Source organism: Monodon monoceros, unplaced genomic scaffold, assembly GCF_005190385.1.
Source record: "Monodon monoceros isolate NGI ecotype Baffin Bay Population unplaced genomic scaffold, NGI_Narwhal_1 Super_Scaffold_12, whole genome shotgun sequence".
NCBI lineage: Eukaryota > Metazoa > Chordata > Mammalia > Artiodactyla > Monodontidae > Monodon > Monodon monoceros.
Window position 1 is genome coordinate 144,777,702 of NW_021703768.1, and position 20,934 is coordinate 144,798,635.

A 20,934-nucleotide genomic window follows, 5' to 3' on the forward strand; every position below is an offset into this window, starting at 1 on the left:
ACCTATAGTGTAACTGAACTCTGGACAGAGGGTAGAGGCTCATATTTACGTGTCCATATTACATGAATAGTTTACAGAGGTGGTAGGTACTTCACCTTACCTGACTCTCATCACATTTTGCTCACCTTTGAAGTGTCTTTTAAGCCTCATGGATGCAGGGACTGCATCTGTATTGTTCACTGCCATATCCTAACATAGCACCTGGTACAGACTGTGCAGTCAGAAATACCTGTTGGTTTTCATTGAGTTAAATTCTAGTTGAAAGATTATGAACTTTGGAGACACATAGACCGTGGATTCAAATCCCAGCTTCACCACTAGCTAGCTGTGTGATCTTGGGGAAGCTGTATGTCCTCCCTGAGCCTCAGCTTCATATTTTGTTAGCCATGGCTACCATGTTGATAGTCAATATGTGTTTCTTCTTTCCTTCCCTCTTGCCCTGAATTAATCCCTCAAAAAGTATTTGATTAATTCATTAATGATGCCTGCTTTCCATGCTGCGTTGGTTGAGGTGGTGGTGACAGGGAGGTGATATTTGATATCAGAACCTGAAACAGTTTTTGAGACCATGTGAGTTCTATATCCAGCTCTAGTTCTGGCAGTGTATGTGATCTGAGGCAGGTTACTCAAGTATATCTGTGAAAGAGTGATGATGGATTTCAGTTATTTTCAAGCTTTTCCACCTAAGTATCTCTAATTTCAGGTGAATGAATATAAACTCTCAATGTTCTGGGGATCTTGCCCAAAGGTTGAATTTATTTGAATTCAATCTCGTGTCTTATCTTAATTACTCATGCATACTTTATTTTCTAATTCATGGTAGATTAATGTTTTAAAAGTATTACTGTTATTTGTGAGTCACTCATAAATGAATGTTTGCTATAAGCCAGATGCTTTGTCAAGGACCTTATATACAGAAATCAACTCTTACCATAATCTTGTGAGTAAGCTGTTATCATGCCCCTGTTACTGATGAGCAAACAGCAAATTAGCAGCAGAGTCAGAATTCAATCTGTCTAAATCTAAACGTTTCCCCTACACCTCCTCAAGGGGTAAGTAAAAACAGACTTCCCTTGGCCACCAAGTATATTAATAAAAATGCTATGCCATGTTAACTGGAAAAAGCAGAACACAAATTGTCTGCAAGCTGCAGAGGGATTTCTTAGGCATGAGAGCTTGAAGGCATCATAGAAGAAGGATTTAGATATGTTTCAGGGCTGGATTACGGGTATATTATGTCACTTTTGTTCCTGGTAATATTTGTGCAAGAAATAATGACTTTAAATAACTACTCTGTGTAATTTAGAAGTGTACTGAATGGATAAAGGGATAGTTGATTTTGTTAGACATTATAATTTTTCCTGTACATTTTTGTGAGGGATCAGAAATGTAAAAATGCAGGCAAAGCTGGTATTTTTTATGTCTCCCTCCGGCTTGACAAGCATCACTGTAGCTGTGAGTAGGTAACGGCAGCTGTGCCTCAAAGAACCTTATGGAGAGGCACTAGAAACCTCATAAGCAGAGTTTGAAAGCAACCTCCGTGGAAAGGGGAGTTTTTTGTTTTTTTTTTTTTTTTTCTGTGAGTAGAGTCAGTCTTTAGGGAACAGAAGAGATGTTTTTATATCTGGGGGCAAGGAATGGCACGATTCAGGGAAGGTTGGAGAGGAGTAGTTATAATCTTCCAAACTTCTAAACGACCCCTAAAAGACTAAATATTTATCTGCTTGAAACCTATTCTGAAAGGCAAGCTTCAACACCACATCCTCTTAGTTATAGGGTAAAAAGTGAAAGAAGAAGAGGAGATGGTGTCTTCATATAAGAAAAAGAAGGAAAGAAATTGTCAGCATATTTGTTCTTTGAGAATAGACAACACATCTGATATTTTGCATCAGACTCTGAATTGATAAGATGTAAATTTAGGCAATATCATTCATCTATCCATTCATCCTTCCATCCATCTGTCCAGCCATCCTTCTATTCACTGACACGTTGATTTTATATATTTATTCATGTACTTTGAGCTTCCTCTGTGTCAAGCAGATACCGCACTTTGGTCATTCAAAATTGAAATATGTGGTCCCTTAGTTTTGGGAAGTATGAGTAAGGTTTTGTGGGCACCCAAAAAGAACAACGACTAATCCTGCCTGGGGTGAAGTGGGAGTTTAGAGTGATTGAGTCAGAAAAGGCTTCCCAGAGGTGATGATTGAGCTGGGTTTTCTGACTGCTGAGTCACCTGATTGGCAGGTGGCCAGGGGTAGAAGGGCATCGCAGACACAGGTAAAAACCTGCTCTTAAAGGCATTCAGGTTCCTCTCTGTGGGAAGAATGAGCTGACCCAGGGTGGCTGGATTAGGATCTGGGAGAAGCAAAAGTACACCAGACACAAAAGACAACCCCTTGAAGGAGCTGGTTGCAGTCCAAGGCTAAGGTGAGGTGAACTCTGCCTCGTGATGACATTGTGATTATGGGAAGATTAAAATCACCCCAGAACTAGGAGCATTGGGAGTGGAAGACTACTTCTAGATGCTACACACTTATCAGAAAGGAACTCAGTGTACTTCTAGGACTAAACACTTGCAATTCGTTCAAGGTGAATTGGTTATACTAATGAATTATGCTAGACTCTTGCTCGCTGAGAATAAAAAGGGACTGAATACTCAGAAGAAGGACTTCCCTGCTTGCCGCTGGTCAGGGAAGGATCAGAGCCAGGGATTAAAGTGGAGGGCACTGAGTTTATCATGGAGACCAGGAAATAGATGGACTTCTTCTTTTCCAGAAAGCCACCAGAAACCATAGATCAAATTGGAAATTTTGGAGTAAATCAGAAGAATAAACTAGTTCTTCCTCTTTCAAATTTATTGCAGATATATAGTGGTCAGAGAGAGACAGTGAGGGAGGAGGAAGCACACAACCTAAACTTTCTGAAAAGAGTTGGCTGGGGATGAAAGTAAATATTAGCTATGTGATAGAACTTTTAAAAATATTTGAAATCATCATTACAATTTGGGAACAGTGAAGAAAATCACGCATGCTTTATGAACATTAAAACAGACACATGCACATGCTCTGGGGGTCAGTGAGGGGAGAGAGAGAGAAAAAGAGAGAGGGAGGGGGAGAGAGATTGAACTCCACCTTCTCCAGATGAGGAAAATGCCTTTGTTCTAGGAGGAAGGATTTTATCAGCACCATGGAGAGCGGCACAAGTTTTGTATTGCTCGGTCCTTCTAGAGATGAGTTTCCAGGGAGAGTTTTAATTCTATCCAATCTTAACTGAAAAGGCAACATTGATGTCTGTGTACCTGCACATGTAGATCAGAGGATGCACATTCATTCCTCAGATTTATTGCTCTTTTCCGGCCAGTCCTCTTGCATTTAAGATTGGCCTACTTCCTCCATCCCCTCCAGGCCAAGCAACAGAGGTTCAAGGGTAAGATTTTAAAGTCTCCTCCTGTTGGTGGTAATTTTTCTAACGTTTCTGGCCTAATTGATCTTTAAGACTTGTCAGTGAGCGCAGGCTCTGAATTCTGGCTGAGACACAGGATCCTGGGATGTTTCATGAGACCTGTTTCTGAGCTCAGTTTTGTGCCTGCCTGATTTGGGAGGGATTTGTGGGGCAGAGAGTCCATTAAAAAAAAAAGAGGACAGTAGAGTTTTGATTTGGGGAGACCCTACTGAGGAGACTAGATCAGTCACCGCCAGATGAGCTGTCTGGTATCTATATTCTTTGTCAGGAGGATTAGGGACATTTTCACTGTGGGAAGGAGGTTAGAAGATTGTGTATGTATTTTGATTCCACTCAGCTTGTCTAAGAACCCCTTAGTCATTTGTGTAGGGTAAAGCTGTGTGGCCCATACAGTTGAGGAAGCCCACGCCCAGAAGCTTCTAGATTTGACATTCTGATTTCATCCCCTTATCTAACAGTCTCTCCTTACTCTCTACAACAGTTATCTGACATCTCGTATTCGCTTTTCTAATTAATTAATTAAACGAAATCTACATCCCCTTAATAAAAATGCGGTGATTACTTCTTGTGTGTCAGATATTTGTGCTAGGTGTTGAACCTAAAATAATGACACAGACCTGATCTCTGTCCTCAAGGATCTCACAGGTGATTCACAATCTATTTGTTCAACCATGAAGGGGGGTCAGGTAGGAGTGGATATGTTATGACTTTTACCTCAGAGGGGCTTATGGTCTAGTATTCTAATGCTCTCATTTGGGGCCTCATTTTAACAGGAGAGAATTAGCCTTCAGTCAAAGAATGACATTTTACTCATGGAACCTCAAATATCAACAAATAGTTGGAGGTATATTTGGGAAATCATTTGGGGTGGGGGAGAATCATTCTGGTCTGAATAGGTACCTTCTTTGCCTGTGGCTAAAGCCATTCCAGGATGGTGGGTGAAGGCTGGTGACAAAGCAGAGGCACAAAGCAGAAGAGAAATGCCAGACTGCTAGCGGAAGGGGAGAGAGAGAGGAGCGCAGGAATGGAGGGAGGAGGCTCACTGCATAATCAGGACATGGAGGGATGGAACCATATTTGAATGACTTTCTGGATAAATAGGAGGAAAGATCTTCACCACCAGGGTTTTTTCCACCACTCCTTACCATATTCTGATGGAGGCATAAAATATATTGTCTCCTGAACAAGCAAAATGTATTAAACATTAGATAATTTGTTTACTCATTAAAAAAAGGGTAATATATAAGCGCCTTCTGAACTTTCTAAACCAGCAGAGTTAAACAGCCTTCCTATCTGGAGTTTATCTTACTCTCATTCAAACAAGGAATTTTGACATTGCCCTAAGCCAATGTAATAACACTGAAAACGAGTGAGTGTACAATTTCTGTTAATTTTTTTAAAATATTATAAATAGTTCACAGACCCCATTTCTACAGTGGAGACCTTAAAGGTGCCCATTTCTGGCGGGCCATTTGCAAATTTATCTTCCTTGTTACATTTAGCTATTACAAACAATACAGAATTGCTGTAAATAGCCATGTATACAACACAGGAGCCTTGCAACCAAGGGGACATGGATTCAAATCCAGTTCCACGACCTACAGTACTGTGACTTTGGACAAGTTTCATAAACCTTTGAATTTTCTCATCTGTAATATGGGGAGAGCCAGTGTAGTAGATTGATAAGATTATTCTGTGAATTAGCTGAGATATTCGTGTAAAGAACTTATAAATAGTATCTGGCATATATTAAGTGCTCGGTATATACTGAACGGTAATAATAATTAGATTAGAATGGATCTTATTTTACATCTTAAAATAGGGTAATACTTATTCCCAGGGTTTTGGCCAAGATGCGGTGAGATAATGAATACAAAGCACATAGCCCATCGCCTGGCACATAGTATGAATTCAACAGATGTTAGCTGTGTTCCTTATCCATTGCTCCTCACACAGTCCCCATAGATTCCTCCTGTTTTGAAGAACAAAACCCGAAAGTGGAGCGTCTCCAAGGTACATCTTCACAAATGGCTCCAACCAGCCTCCATTCATCAGCACTAAGATGTTGGACTCATAGACCTTGGGAGGTTCATTTTTTCCACTCTAGGCTGTAGGTTGTAGATTTCAGTGTATTTTAATAAAAGCCCCACAGAGCAACTTGCAGGATCTGAATAAAAGCAACATTTCTCTCTAGGCACAATGGGATTTTTCTGTGGGAGGTGATGGTTTTGTCATTTTTTTTTTTTCTGGTTGCTTTAAGTGGATTTTTTTTTCACCTGCCAGGAAATGGAAGTTAAAAGCATCTGATAAATGGAATAAAATATTTCATAGTTGCGCCTTCTACAAAAGTGTTAATCCACGTGACTTTGTAGTTCTTCTCTGTCCGCTCGGTAACGTTGACAACAGCCCTCCAGCATGTGAGCACTGAGACTCCATGGCCACGCTAGCACAGGGTGGGACCTCTCAGGAGGGGAAGCACCCTCGCCTCTGAACACAGGGCTGCCTGCAGCACACTGCGGTCCCTGATAGGTATCCACTCAGTCCTCTGTAATATGATTCCTTAGGTGTGTAGACTGACTTCCATTTTGTTCCAATTGGGCAATAGTTCTATTTTCTTTGTTACTATACATGATTACTGTGAAGATGTCCAACAAACCATAGCAAGTAAATTATCCCTTTAACCTCACATCTCTCCCTCCTCTCCCTGTTTAATGATTTCCTATTCATTTTTCCAGACCTTTTGGGCATAGAAAATATTTTTCAAAAACATAAGTGGGCTTCTATCACATGTGGTGCTCTGTAGTCTCCTCTTCCTGATATATTAAGGATATCTTTCCAGCTCAAGGAACATCTACACTCTCCTACTCCACTGTGTGGATAAGCCATCATTTATATAATAGGATCCCTGATTTGGGGACATTTATCTTGCTTTCTGCATTTGGATATTATAAGCAATACAATGTGCTATAAAGAGCTGTGCACACAAATGTTTGTGTTATTATTTACTTTGGACAAATTTGCTGAATGATTTATCATCTACAGAATGCTGCCGCATCCATTCATTTCTGTGATCCTAAAAGATGGAGGCAGTGGCAGTTACAAGCCTGGACTCTGGAGTCAGACAGGCCTGGGCTGGAACTTGGATCAGTATTTACATGGTGTGTGACCACAGCCAGAGTCTATTTCCTCATCTGTAAATCTGGGATAATAGAAGTATTTCCTGCATTTCGTAGGGAGGGGCTTGCAGAATTCCTTAAGGTAATATATGCACAACATGTAGTAAAAGCTCAAAAAATATTAGCGATCTGTGTTAGAAATACCTGCAGAGGATCATGAGATTCTCAAGATAATTCTGATACTGTGGGTGCGATTATGCCTGTGTACAGATGAGGAAACTGAGGCTCAGAGATGTAAGGTTGACCAACAGAAGAAAGGAGCATAATTAGTGGTAGCTCCATAACCTCTGTGCTAGGAGATACTCTGTATTTTCGTAACCCTGAGAATCATTGCCAGAGAGGTTTTGGAGGGCCTGAAGCATCTCCCACCTTCCAGCACCACCGCACTTCGTATCAGGGAAAGAGCGTGGAATTAGACAGAGCTGAGCTTGGGTTCAGGCTTGGCCCCCAGTGAGTGGATAATTCCTGGGCAAGTGACTAAGCTTCTCTTACCCTCATATTTCACATCTGGGGCTTCACTGGATTTAAAAAAAAAAACTAAATGAGATCATAGATGTCAAGTCTGCATGCATAGCTCCTAGCTTATAGGGTGACCTCAAGATTGTCAGGTAACAGCAGCGTGAGGATGAGAACCCACATCTTCTTTTCCTTTATTATCTCCCCCTACCACCAACTCAAACTCTCCCCTTCTAGAGAAAACTAACCCACGGTGCAGACACTCATGACCACATGAAGGCATTGCCCAAGTCCTACCTGGGAAGTGGGGGGGGGGCGTGGTCCAGTGGGTAGGAGAGGCAGAGATGATGGGGTGCAGCAAACCCCCCCCCCGCCTGACTGCACTGACCCCGACTCTCACTTCTCTTGAGTCAGCAGCTGCCTCTGTCGCTTGCTTCACACAACGAGCTGTTGTGCAGTGAAGTCAAGTCTCTCAGGATGGAAACCAGTTCACACAGGAGGAGATAAACTAGCATTAAACCCAGAACTCATGAGAAAACCACATCACCTCCAGGAGCCATAAAAAGAGAGAGGGCGACTCTGCTCTAGGTGATGGCTGGTACTGTCTTTTGGAATTTAGGGTATTTTCTTTCTAGGTGAGTGTTTGTGGTGCCTTCAAGATCAGAACGAAGTTGAAAAGACTTATATAGGAACACAGAGCAGGGAAGAATAGTAGTGGCCATAGATGTCATGGTCAGAGTATGCATTATTTCTCTTTTGCTAAACGAACAAAGAAGGTCGTTGGACTTTTAATTCTGTAGCTGTGACCTGGTATTCTTCATCTTAATACTGAAAAGAGGAGCTGGGATTGTCCTTGGCATGAACACAAGGACCAAGACTGTTCGCATGCTGGAGCAGAGGGAGCAGTCCGCTGGACCTTGCTCAGCAGAACTGATTTTTCATTCTAGCTCTAATGACACGACTTGTCACTGGTCACATGACCTTATACTATCGCACCCACCTCCAAAAAAAAAAAAAATTGAAGTTTTTCTTTCTGTAAAATTAGGAGCTGCATTAGAACTCTTTTCAAAACTTCAGACATTTGTATTGCACAGTCTCATTTTTTGTTCTTTAACCATTATCCCATGTACTTTTAATATTTCTGATTAAATCAGCTCACTTATAAACACTTAAACATGAAATGTTAGGGTAGAAATCCCTGAAAAGATGGTAGATGAAACACAGTTATATATTTTGCTCCCTGTTAAAAACCTACTGAAAAATATAAAAGGGATTTTTTTTTAAAAGGAAGGTAGATATCAAGTGGAAAAGTAATAAATGACGCAGCAGACCCAAGAAGGGTGATTCATAAGCCAGCAGTGGGGAAAGCTGAAAACTCTTCCATTCTAAAGCAAAGATTCCCCCCAAAGTTTCAGGTAATGGTAGTACCGGGTGCCGCTGGAGGTGGGAGGAAGGAGAGGAGTTCACACAAGTAGGATCAGTTGCAAGTCTGTGTAAGAAGCAGCCTGACTCCATGCATCCGGGTCACTGGAGGTTTATTCTATAAAGAGGATAAAACAGCGGGCACCTGGAGTAGCGCACACCAGGCAGAATCGAAGGCAGCGATGCCATACTCGAAATAAGCTTTTAACCAAAGTGTGCATCCTGGAAGCTGAAGGCTCCAGCACTTTCCTCCCACTCAGCTCCTGGAATGCTGGCAGCCAGGTCTTAACCCTTCAGACAACAGAAGTCAGAGAATTCTCCACTGTGTAATCCGACCAGCCCAGACTGATCCAGAAGAAAAACTTGTATATACTGACAATTGAGCCTCTCCCACTAACTGTCCCAACCAGATCACCCTGCAGTGAAGCTCCCAGACCACAAGCTCGACTCCTATGCCCAGAGTTGGCAAACAGCCTTCGAGTCACCCACACTGAAATGTGACCTACCACCACCGGTTACAGAGAGCTAAGGAAGAACTCTGACAAGAAAGACAGAGTGCAAAACAGGCAAACAGAAGACAAGTAACTTGGAGGAAAACAGTGACTCCATGAGGCAACGCAAACTTAAAAATAGGCAGAGAGAATTTTGAAAAATAGGAGAAGAGGCAATCATGAATTAGGGAAAAGATAGTTTAAAAACAATCATCCGAAGAGGGAAAAGGAATATCTGATTTTTTTGTCCCCAGAATTGCTTTTCTCATTTTGGGAAATGAAAAGTTGTACAAGAAATGGGAATTGGTCATAGTTTACAAAACATTTTAAACACCAACTATTGATCAAACCAAAATTACAGTGTAGCTGTATGGGAAGAAGGAGAAATGGGAAGGATGCCAGGGCCTAATGGGGCAGAGCGGGGGAACAACAGTGAAATCCTTGTCTTATATGGTGGAGGGTTTACAGATAATACCAGAAAGAGGAAGACATTTGCTTATAAAAGAAGTAATGCAAGTGTGTTACTGGCAACATGGTCGTAAATACCAAAATAACAACTACGTCAGCTAAAAGAAGTAAAGAAGTTCCCCTGGCGAGGAGAAGGTGAGGCACTGCTGTTTTGTTGTTTTGTTTTTTTAATGAATCTTGGAGAATGTTTTTAAACTACATACATTTGTAACTTTGATAAAAATAAAGTTACATCACTGCCATTAAGTAGTCAGCATCACTTGTATAACGTAGAGCCCTCAAACGGTTAAAAATATCATCTTACACAGTTAGATAGTGAGCATGTATCAAAGTTTTATTTGATAAGCTAGGGAAGAACAAGCTGAACAATGAAAGAGCTGATTCAAAAGTATTTAGAGTTCTTGATTTTTTTGTGGGAGAAGAGATGCTTATAGAAAATTGTCCTTACATGTAAGACAAAATTCTACAGATCAGTAGAACCTTTAGAGAACCAGCAAAAAGCAAAACAAAAAAAAATCACATTTGGTCATCTTTCTACAAGTTAACCTCCATCTTTATGTAGCTATGATATTTCTGGTTTCTAATCAGTTGTAGACGGTTAATCAAATAAAGATACGTTTCCTGAGAGGGTAAGAGCACCTTTCTCCTCTCCCCCAGTATGGGCTAATCAGAAATGCTCTATTTAAAAACCATGAGGATTAATCTCCAAAATATATAAACAGCTCATGCAGCTCAATATTAAAAAAACAAACAACCCAATCAAAAAATGAGCAGAAGACCTAAATAGACATTTCTCCAAAGAGGACATACAGATGGCCAACAGGCACATGAAAAGCTGCTCGACACCACTAATTATTAGAGAGATGCAAATCAAAACTACAATGAGGGCTTCCCTGGTGGTGCAGTGGTTGAGAGTCCGCCTGCCGATGCAAGGGACACGGGTTCGTGCCCTGGTCCAAGAGGATCCCACATGCCGCGGAGCAGCTGGGCCCATGAGCCATGGCCACTGAGCCTGCGCGTCTGGAGCCTGTGCTCCACAACGGGAGAGGCCACAACAGTGAGAGGCCCACGTACCGCAAAAAAAGGAAACCGAAAAAACAAACTACAATGAGGTATCACCTCACACCAGTTGGAATGGGCATCATCAGAAAGTCTACAAACAACAAATGCTGGAGAGGATGTGGAGAAAAGGGAACCCTCTTGGCGCTGTTGGTGGGAATGTAAATTGATACAGCCACTAGGGAGAATAGTATGGAGGTTCCTTAAAAAACTAAAAATAGAACTACCATATGACCCAGCAATCCCATTACTGGTCACATACCCAGAGAAAATCATAATTCAAAGAGACACATGCACCCCAATGTTCATTGCAGCCCTATTTACAATAGCCAGGTCATGGAAGCAACCTAATGCCCATCGACAGACGAATGGATAAAGAAGGTGTGGTGCATAGATACAATGGAACATTACTCAGCCATAAAAAGGAACGAAACTGGGTCATTTGTAGACATGTGGATGAATCTAGAGACTGTCATACAGAGTGAAGTAAGTCAGAAAGAGAAAAACAAATATTGCATATTGACGCATATATGTGGAACCTAGAAAAATGGTAAAGATGAACCAGTTTGCAGGGCAGAAATTAAGACACAGATGTAGAGAACTAACATATGGACACCAATGGGGGAAAGTGACCCGGGGGCGGGGGTGGTGGTGGGATGAATTGGGAGATCGGGATTGACATGTATACACTGATGTGTATAAAATGGATGACTAATAAGAGCCTGCTGTATAAAAAAATAGATAAAATAAAATTCAGAAATTCAAAAAAAAATAAAATAGTAGGCTCAAAAAATAAAATAAAATAAAACCCATGCATCCTCATTTTGCTTTATTTCCAAGTTTTGGATATTTTTTCTAAACACTTGCCATAAATGTAGCTTTAAAAATAAACACAATAAAAATGAAACAGTTTTATTAAGTTCTAACTAGATGCTGTTGTGTACTGTCTGCTCTAACCTGAGGACTTTCCTCTTTGTTAAAAAAGGAGTCGTGCATGAACTAAAGGGGTATTAAAAACATATTAGCGCCAAAGAGAGATTTTTCTACTTGGTGTTATTGAAAGGGTTAAAGAAAAAACTGAAAGAAGGTGATACCTTTCACATAATTTGATTCAAAGTTAGGAAATGCTGTGTCTGTGTATTATTACTTAAAATCGTCTCATATATGGCATGCTCTATTGCAATTCTGGAAATACTGTAGGAAAGCAGTAGTTTTGAACCTTATCCTACAAAGTCCTTGGGCTGGCTTCAGGCCTAGGGTGAGCTAGGAAGACAGGGGTTGCCCCACCCACTTCGAGTTCTCCTTTTACTATGTTGTGTAGTAGGTTTATGGATAAGATTTCATTTAAAGAAAGGACTCCAAGTTCCTTCCAGATCTCACAGCCTGTGATTATTAAAAGGAAAAAGTCACTACGATTTGCAGTGTGTTTAGGTTGGATGGATTAATTTCTTTGCCAGGGCCATAATAGGAAGACTGACTTTGTCATTTCAAGTATAAGCCACTGACTGTTTAGTCGAGCCCGGAAGACACTTTCCTGGAGGTTCCCTCCACTTGCCTGACAGTGGATCAATGAACGGCAGGTGATTTGTGGCTGCATTTTTACTGCTTCGCACAGGTTTATCATCTTGAAAGTTTTCCATTTGCATACGTGCTATACATTCTTTGGACGGCATTTCGATATCATCCAGAGTTTAGATTATGCATTGCCTTGTGCTGCGCTCTCTGCTACGTGATGGGAATCTGCAAGCCTGGCCGGAATGCTGCTGCAGACCTAGGGGAACGTGAGTTGCAGCCACCACTTACTGAAGGCTTCCTACGTGCCAACCCTTAGTATCGAGGGCTTTCCCTGCAGTACTTTATTTATTCCTCAAACCAGTACTTTGAGGTTTCTACTGTTTGGCACATTTTATAAATAAAGAAGCTGAAACTCAGAGAGGAAAGGTAATTTGCTCAAGGTCAGCCAGCTCAAATAAGCAGAATTGAGATTCAAACTCAAATCGGTCTGATCCCAGAACACTCTGCTACACAGCCTCCCTTATTGGGAGCTTTCAGAGTGAAATGAATTGAATTTGTCAGTTTTCGACTTTTAAATACCAAACTTCCCAAGCAGTCTAATTGCTACTCTTTGGACTAAGAAGAAATGACTATTAAAAGAAGCAGTGGGCAGGAGGGCAAGAGAACAGGGTTTTGTTATCTCTGTTGGTAAAAGAAGAGATGTAATCCTGAAAAAAAAAATAACATGAAATGGAAACTATCATATACATTTGCAGTGGGCTTAGGTTGATGAAATTGCAAAGGAATGAAGAGAAGGTAAGGGATTAATGAGAAAAAGCACTGAAGATTTTCTAGAAGGGAAAGAAAAGGTCAGAAGTCACTGAAGGCAGTTGGAAGTTGGCTCAGTTGAAGGCAGGGTACCTATGTATCTTGACATATGGAAAGACTCTAATGAAGCTCCAAAGTAACAACCAGAGATCTGTGTTCATGTTCCAGTCAGCCTGGGTGGGGTTTGGGTGAGGAGCAGGCTCCGGAGCCAGACTTCTGGGTTTGAATTCTTTTCCCTGACTTTCTGGCTGGGTGACCCTGGACAAATTACTTAACCTCTCTGGCTTCAGTTTCCTCATCTGAACAATGGCGATCATAACAGCGTCAATCTTGTTGTGAGAGGAAGTAAAATGTTTAGCGAGGTGCCAGGCATTTAGTAAGAACTCACAGAAAGTTAGCTATTGTTGTTATTACCATAAGCATCGCGCTCATATAATGCAAGAAATATGAGATTGTTAAGTCAGTAAAAAGGCTCGAAGAAACAAACGGGAAGGAAGTCGGGAGAGAAGTTCACCTGCAGCCAAGAAGTAAAGGGCAATTTTCTCTTGCCCACCACTGAGCATCAGGAGGAAATGCCAGATGTGGGGAAAGGCTGGATGGTGTGGGGGGCTCAAACCTAGCAAGTCGTTGAGGTCTGGATGGATTTAATGGAGCATGAGAAATTGTTTCTGTGAAATATATGCTCTGATGGAAGCTCTGGTGGCAGAGATTCTTCTGGTGAGCTCCACAGGGCTGGGGAATCGGAGATTAGCCAACATACAGAAGAAGTGAGTCTGGGGCAGAGAGAGAAAGCAAGCTCTGGGTTATTCGTCTTTGGGTGCCAGTAGTCATGGAAAGCACATTAGGAGGGGAGGGAATTTTTTAATAAGCACATCTTCTTTTGTTATCTCATTCTCCCTCCCCCAACTATGAATCTGTTTTCCATTCATTCGTTACATTAAGAGACAAACCACAGTTAAGTTGAGTGCAGCAAAGATTAATAAGGTACTTACGAATGAGTGAGTGGTCATCTGCTTTTTCAGCCACCATTTATTTATCGCTTTCTTGATGTCAGGGTCTGGTTAGGTCCAGGAGTCACAGGATGTTCCCAAATACAAGCCTTCATTTCTAGAGCTTTACTGTGTTGTGTCATGGTTCTCAGTCATCAGAATAACCCACATAAAATTCAGAAATCACAGATGTCCAGGATCTATCTCAGACCTACAGATTCTCCTGCAGTGGAATTAGGCGAGTGTATTTTTCCACCACGGCATGTGTCACTTTTATGTTCACGTCAACCTTGAAAGACTGGTGAGAGAACCTTCCACAGTTTATAGATAAGGAAGTTGAAGCTCGGATAGGTTAGGATGATAAGTGAGGACACACAGCTGGCAAGGGCAGAGCTGGAACTCAGACACAGAGCTACTGAATTTATAATGCCAAGGGCCTTCCTCTTAGCCATGACCACTCTCCCAGGTATGCATTAAGTCTGTGCCTTAAGTCTGCGCCGGTAAAAGGATCTGAGGGTGTAGGTAAACATGCATGAAACCCTTGCCTACCCCAAAAAAATGCTCAGAAAGCATCGGTACGTCCTACCCAAGGTTCAGGGACTTGTATTTAAAGTGGACAGAACCCTATAAATGTTACAACCTGGCTCATTGTGGATTTCCTCCAAGGTGGATAATGCAGTGTCTACTGCACAAAGCTCTCCCATGCTACAGTTTCCATCACATAACCCCGGTCCCGGGCTCCAGAAACACTGCCTCCTTTTATTTGTCTCTGCAGCCTAGGGATGACAGTGGCCGCCTGCTGTTGCTAATCCCTAAGTTACCTTCTTTGGTGTCTCAGCTTTTTCATCACCTGTATAGCCAATTTCCTGCATCAAATCCCCTCCTTATTCCAGGTTAGATCCTGTTACACAGATAAAGAAACCAAGGTACATAGAAGTTAGGTAACTCAGCCAATATAATACAATAGTTCTTGACAGAGTTACTATTCTGAACCATAAGTTTCTGATTCCAGAGCTTAAGCTCTTAATCACTGACTTATATTTAAGGTGGTTAGTGAAGTTCCTGGTGCCCAAAGCCAGGTGGTGATGGCGATGGAGATACGAGGACGACAGTGATTATGATGGTGATGGTGCTGATGTTGATGCTGACGGTAGTGGTGGCGGTGATCTTGGTGATCACCATGTTTGACAACTGTTGTATGTCCTTTGGGATAGGTGTGCAGATACAATGTCCCGGTTGTCACACAGATTTCTCTGATTGTGTTACAGGCCTTCACCTACCACCACATCCAAGAAATCATGGTCCAGCTTCTTCGCACGGTGAACCGGACAGTCATCACAATGGGGCGGGATCACATTCTGATTGTGAGTAGATCTCTTCCTCTTGTCAAGCATTTCAAACTGGGTCAAGGAATGAATTTTTTGGAACACCAGGTCTCGTCAAACACTCAGCACCAGTTGTTGCTTTGTTTTGGACTACATGGGTCAGATTTTTCCTATGTGGGCTGGGAGAACATGAGAGTTAACTCAAGTTGCTGAAATAAAATTAGATTTAGAACTTGTTTACCAGGATGAGTGTACCAGATGAGTTGAGCCTCTCTGAGCCTCAACTTCCTCATCTATGACTGGTGGAAGGTTCTCTCACCAGAGAGAAGCCTTTTGTAAGTAAGGCATGTCCAACCATGTCACTCCTTTGCTTAAACTCACTGGTGGATTTCCATCTCTGCTTGGCTTATCTCTCCCTCAGGTCTGAGGGCTTGTGCCCTCCTGTTAATCAGATCTTGGCTTAGGTGCCATCTAATCAGAGAGGCTTCCCTGCCCTGACTGCCCTGTCTATAATACCCCACACCCCTCCATCCTCTTTGAATTTCTACACCCTACTCCTTCATGTTTCTTAGTACTTATCACCATATGAGTGAGATATATATCTATATCTATCTATATAGCTATATAGATAGATACAGATATAGATATTTATAGATTATATAGCTATATAGATAGATATAGATATATTTTCCTTTATTTATTTGTTTATTGGCTGGCTCTCCTTGTAAGAATATGAGCTCCAGAATGAAAGGATTTTTGTTTTGTTCATTTGTATCTCCGGACCCTACAGCAGTGCCTGGCATATAGTAAGTACTTGATAAATACTTGTTGAACAAATGAATGAAAGAATGAGTGACTGAATGAGTGAAAGAAAGAATGAAATGTACCAGGCAGGGACTCTAAAGTTTAATGAAGACAAGTAGTACTCAGCTTTGATTGACTGACACCATGTGGGATTAGCCATACAGCTGCTAGAGCTCCCAACTTCTTGAGAGAAGCTAAAAATCCCCGTACTTTATGTGAAATTTCCTGACGTTTAAGTGTTGGCAGCTAACTAAAAAATATTTATAAACATTTTATGATCCTCAAACAGCTGGATTCAGCTCTCAGAAAGCCAGTTTGGGATGTCTGCTTTAAACTGGTACGGTATGAGCCGGTTTGGGGAAGTTGATGTCAATAACTATAGTCCTGCTTCACGGTTACAGAACTTAACATGCTGAGTGTTTATTCTGACGGTAGCTTGGCAAGGATTTGATCTCTAGAAGCCAAGTGTAGCTATCTTCTTTATACCCATTTGCTTCTGCCTACTTATGTCAGTGCATGGTTCCTTACTGTATATTATGTGCATTTAAAGGAGTGGTGACATCCTTAGAGGGCACCAGCAGTGCTGGGTACTCCTGCCTTACTGGTGCAGAGAGCCATGTAAATTATTCTCTGTTGTTTGTCTTACTGTCCTTCCACCTCAAAAGCATCACCATTTCTTATTCGGTTATGATCTTCCATATCTGCAGTTCCCATAATGCACCTTAGATAAACACTTTATGACCTCCCTAATCTTTATTCCTTCTCTTTGGAGCCAGACCTAAAGATGGTCATCCATCCATTTGGCTCATTCCATCTATAGCAGGCTCTTAACTCTCTGTCTCTCCTTCAGAGCAGTGATTCTTTAAAACAGTGCCTGGATCATAGAAAGCACCAAATAACTGGTGTCTATTATTATTATTTTCCTTTCTCTCTGGTACAGTGTGTCTCTCTGTCCCTTTGTGTTATCGACATAGTCAGGTGAGCATAGTTTGGCCCTCTTTCACGCTGAGACTTTTATCTGATGCTCTGTCCTGGTTGCTTGTCCTTCCAGTGCACACTGCTCACAGCTGGCCTGTTCATCTTTGCCAGGAAACTCCCCTACTCTAGAATGTTCAGTGGCTCCCCACTGTCTACCAAATTAAGGCATAAATGCACTAGTCTGGCCATTCGTAGCTTCTGTGATCTGGCCATAACACGATCAGTCATCAGGCTTGCCATACTTAGTCCCTTGCAAGGTGATTTTCTGATTTTTGTGCTCATGCCCCCTACATTCTGTGGACCCCCTTGAGGGCAGGGATCACATTTACTCATTCTTTTATCCTTATCACCCAGAGGGTGCCTGGCTTACTGTGGATACTCAATAAATGCTTGTTGAGCGAATGAATGAGTGAAATACTCCCTGAAAATGTGGTGCTGTACCATACCTTCATATTTTTGTACATGCTTTTCCCTCAGTTTAGATTGCTTTTCCTTCTTCAAGGAACACTTTTTCTAAATACCAGGAACCCACATCTCAGGGAGTGTGGGAGAAGTGTAAGGAATTGCCTGCTCAGACTTTCCCTGCCCCCTGGGCTGATTCCAGGAGCCTTGCAGACGTTCTAAGCTGCAAGCTGTGTCGTTAGTCTCAATGACTCTTGGGTTTGCTGCTGTAATTACAATGATAAGAGTGCTGAGTGGGGAGTACTAGAGGTATGTAGCAAGCGTACCTCACTAGGAGCAGGGATGTGCCTGAACTAGAAGGAAGAAATAAACAGGTCTTTCCTAAGATTTGGCTTCATTTTCATAAAATGGGCCTTTCCAGCAATTCTTAGAATAGAACTAGCTCATCCAAATTAAAGAAAATGACGTTGGAAAGTAATTACTCAGAGGTCAGGGGTCCCTGTCTTAGCGCTGAAGGCCCCAATTTCATTTCAAATTGAAATCTGGCAAGGAGGAGAGATCCCCATTCCAACCATCACTTTTAACTTTCCAGATATGATTTTTATTGGTTAGTTTCATTACTCTGGAATATTAAACAGTCAATATTTATGGCAAACACCAAACGTGTCTAGTTCTTCTGAAATCCCAAAAGGCCCGATTGGGTGTAGGGCTGGTTGTTCTCGTGTCATTATGTGGGATTAAATAGTGACTTTTTTTCTTATTTGTAGGAGTACAAATGTTGTGATAAAAGGTATTAAAATTACAGGTACCATAGGGGTAGGATGGATTGATTCTTGTGCACAGCACATTGTAATTAGCATTTGCTGGAAATAGCCATTCCTGATTTTTTCTGTAGATCATCTGCCTGAACAATGAAGTGTCGGTGGTGACAAATGAGCAGAAGGAAAGTTTACAAAAACAAAAAGCAAAAAACTTTTTACATGACTGCTGCCCTCTCTTCCTTTCTTAGCCAGAGTCTAATGTATCAGATAAATGTTTGTTTACTTAAATGACCAAGGATTTTTGACTATGATGATGAGAAAGGCAGCATGGTTTGGTAAAGGACATTTTGGATAAGGGAGAGCTGGCGAAAGTTTCCACACTCTAGACCTTGGTTTCTTCTGTGTAATGAACTGTATCATTTTTGAGATCTTTGTCATGTATGGAAGTTTTCTAATTTGGCCAATGCCCATTCTCTTTCCCTGCCTCCCAAGGTCCTGAGTCAGGGACAGAAAATAGATTTCACTTTATGTGCCAACTCTGGTGGCTTCTCAATGGCTGCCTGTTGCACTGTGTTGAGAAAGATTCCGGAGCTACATCTTGGCTTGGTAGAAAGAAGTGCTGAATTGATTAGTGATGTCTGTCATAAGGATGAGATTGGAAAACAGTGATGTATGCAAGATTCTTGCAAATATTATGTATTGACTGAAGTTATTGGTGTTTTTTTGCCCAGTCCAAACACTCTTGTAAAACCAATATTCCCTTTCACATATTCTTGGTTCCTTTAAGGAGGTAGTGGTGTCTGAGGAGACACATAATGGAAAAAGCCAGTAATCTGAGAGCTTGCAGTTTTACCAGGGAATGGTTTCTATGTGCTACAGTCATATTTTATCAAGTGTAAGATGCACCATGATTTTATGTTCACATTACAAAGAGAATATGCTACCAATTAAACTGCAACACAGTGGTTTATTATTGCACTGGTTGTACTCTTCAGAGATTGTTAAAAAATAAAAAAGTAAGTTTGATTGAAAATCCCTGTTGTGTGATGGAGCTCATCTGAGTCCTCACAGGTAAGTGTCATCCTCTTCCGTTTTTCAGGAGAATAGACTGACTGAGCTTCAAAGGATGGAAGCATCCTGGCCGAAGTCACACGGCTAGTAGTAAGATGGGCTGTGAACCCAGGGACGTCTGATATCAGACCATGTGTACTTTGTGCTGTCCCACAGGTCTCAGAGTGTGGGGGGAAACGTCCAAGCTTGTTTGCACAGGTGAGGGGGTTTGTCAGGGAACCCCTCCCTGGCCAATGAGTCCTGCTGCTGTCTGCTCTAGAGAAGGCCATCCCCTGCCTCTGGCCTCCCTGGTGCTGGGGATGGACAGTCCCACAGGCAGAATCAGGGAACCTAAGCACTGCCAGAAGTTCTTGGAAGGGAAACAAACTGGTAATTTTGCTGAAATTGGGATCTAGCTTTTATTTCAGGTAGTTCGAATAAGCCTCTGGGTGATACATTTTGGGCCTAATTACCCCAGTTTTCACAGAGGAGTCTATTGAGTGATTAAATAAAAGTAAATGCAGTTGGCACGAGGCCAGCTTCAGAATTTCAGAGCCATTTATTCGAAAAGGAAAAAAACACGTGGGAATCACCCTACCCTCCATTGCTTCACCTCATAATAGCACTGAAGACTCCAGAAAATGCCTGAGTCATCAGAGAGCCAGGGTTTCACAGCTCTGACTTCACTTCCCAAATGACAGATAGCCCACCTGCATGACCACTCTCTGTCACTGTGAGCCCAAAGACTCAGGAGGCCTCTGCAGGGGCCACCGCGACACAGTGCCAACTCCACCCACATCCAACCCCATCCCATGGAGAGCACGTGTGAGGACAGTCTAGGACACGAGAAGGTGGGGTGTTCCCAGCCAGAAGTGGTCGGTTGACGCCTGACCTTCACTGCGTGACTCAACACCTTGTTCAGAAAACAGTGTTTATACTAAAGCTATCACTTATTGAGCAGATATCCTGCTTTCAGGCAGAAGGCTAAGTACGATGTGTGTTTGACATCACTTAACCTGCATCAGGTACTCATGTTTTACATATGAGATAACAAGCACAGGAAGGTTATGTAACTTGCCTATAATCACACAGCTTGTTCGTGGAAGAGCTGGCACTTGAGCCCAAGCAGTGCCGTTGCTAGAGTCCCTGTTTTTAAGTAGCATATCATGCACTCCTGCACTATTACTACCCGAAATTACTATTTAGGCATCAAGTATTTTCAAGATAATAATGAGCACCTTAAACCCAGCTATTGCCCTGCCTAGACTGTGGAATCTAATGGGGTGACCTGTATAGTAACTTTCAGAAACCTTAAGATGGCGTAGAATTTTGGTGGTTTTATGATGACAGTGATATCTTTAGGATCAAGCTCCTCAATTCTGGTAATTGAACCATAACAACCCATAAAATCTGAAGAACTCTCTGTCTCCTTGAATGCTGGTGCTTATGAAATAGCAGGTTTTACAGAAGGCGACACAGCTAGAATGGAGACATGGAGATTCTAAAGGGTTCTGGAAGGAGAGGTAGTCTCCTCCTTCCACATTCAGCTCATCTCTGGGTTCTGTTTGTTCTAGGTCTAAAGGCCTCTATCCAAGCGCTTCTCATTACCATCGATGCCACTAGCCTGTGTCTGGCCATGACCACCTCTCACTGGTACCCTGCTACGTCTTCTGATAAGACACACTGCCTCCGCTCTCGTCCCTTTCTAATTCTTCACACTGTGGCCAACACGGTCTTTTAAAGTAGCACTTTCTTGGAGATAAAGCATC

General features: G+C 42.0%; 1 protein-coding gene across 7 annotated transcripts in view; it reads left to right on the forward strand.

Annotated features, from left to right (window-relative positions):
- The window catches only part of DOCK2 (dedicator of cytokinesis 2), a 405,468-nt gene that overhangs the window by 160,491 nt on the left and 224,043 nt on the right, over positions 1-20,934 (forward strand). For all 7 annotated transcript variants that reach the window (XM_029217458.1, XM_029217457.1, XM_029217460.1 and 4 more), the window contains one exon: positions 15,114-15,209. In XM_029217458.1, the coding sequence (XP_029073291.1) occupies positions 15,114-15,209 (96 nt within the window). The remainder of the gene's footprint in view (positions 1-15,113; positions 15,210-20,934) is intronic.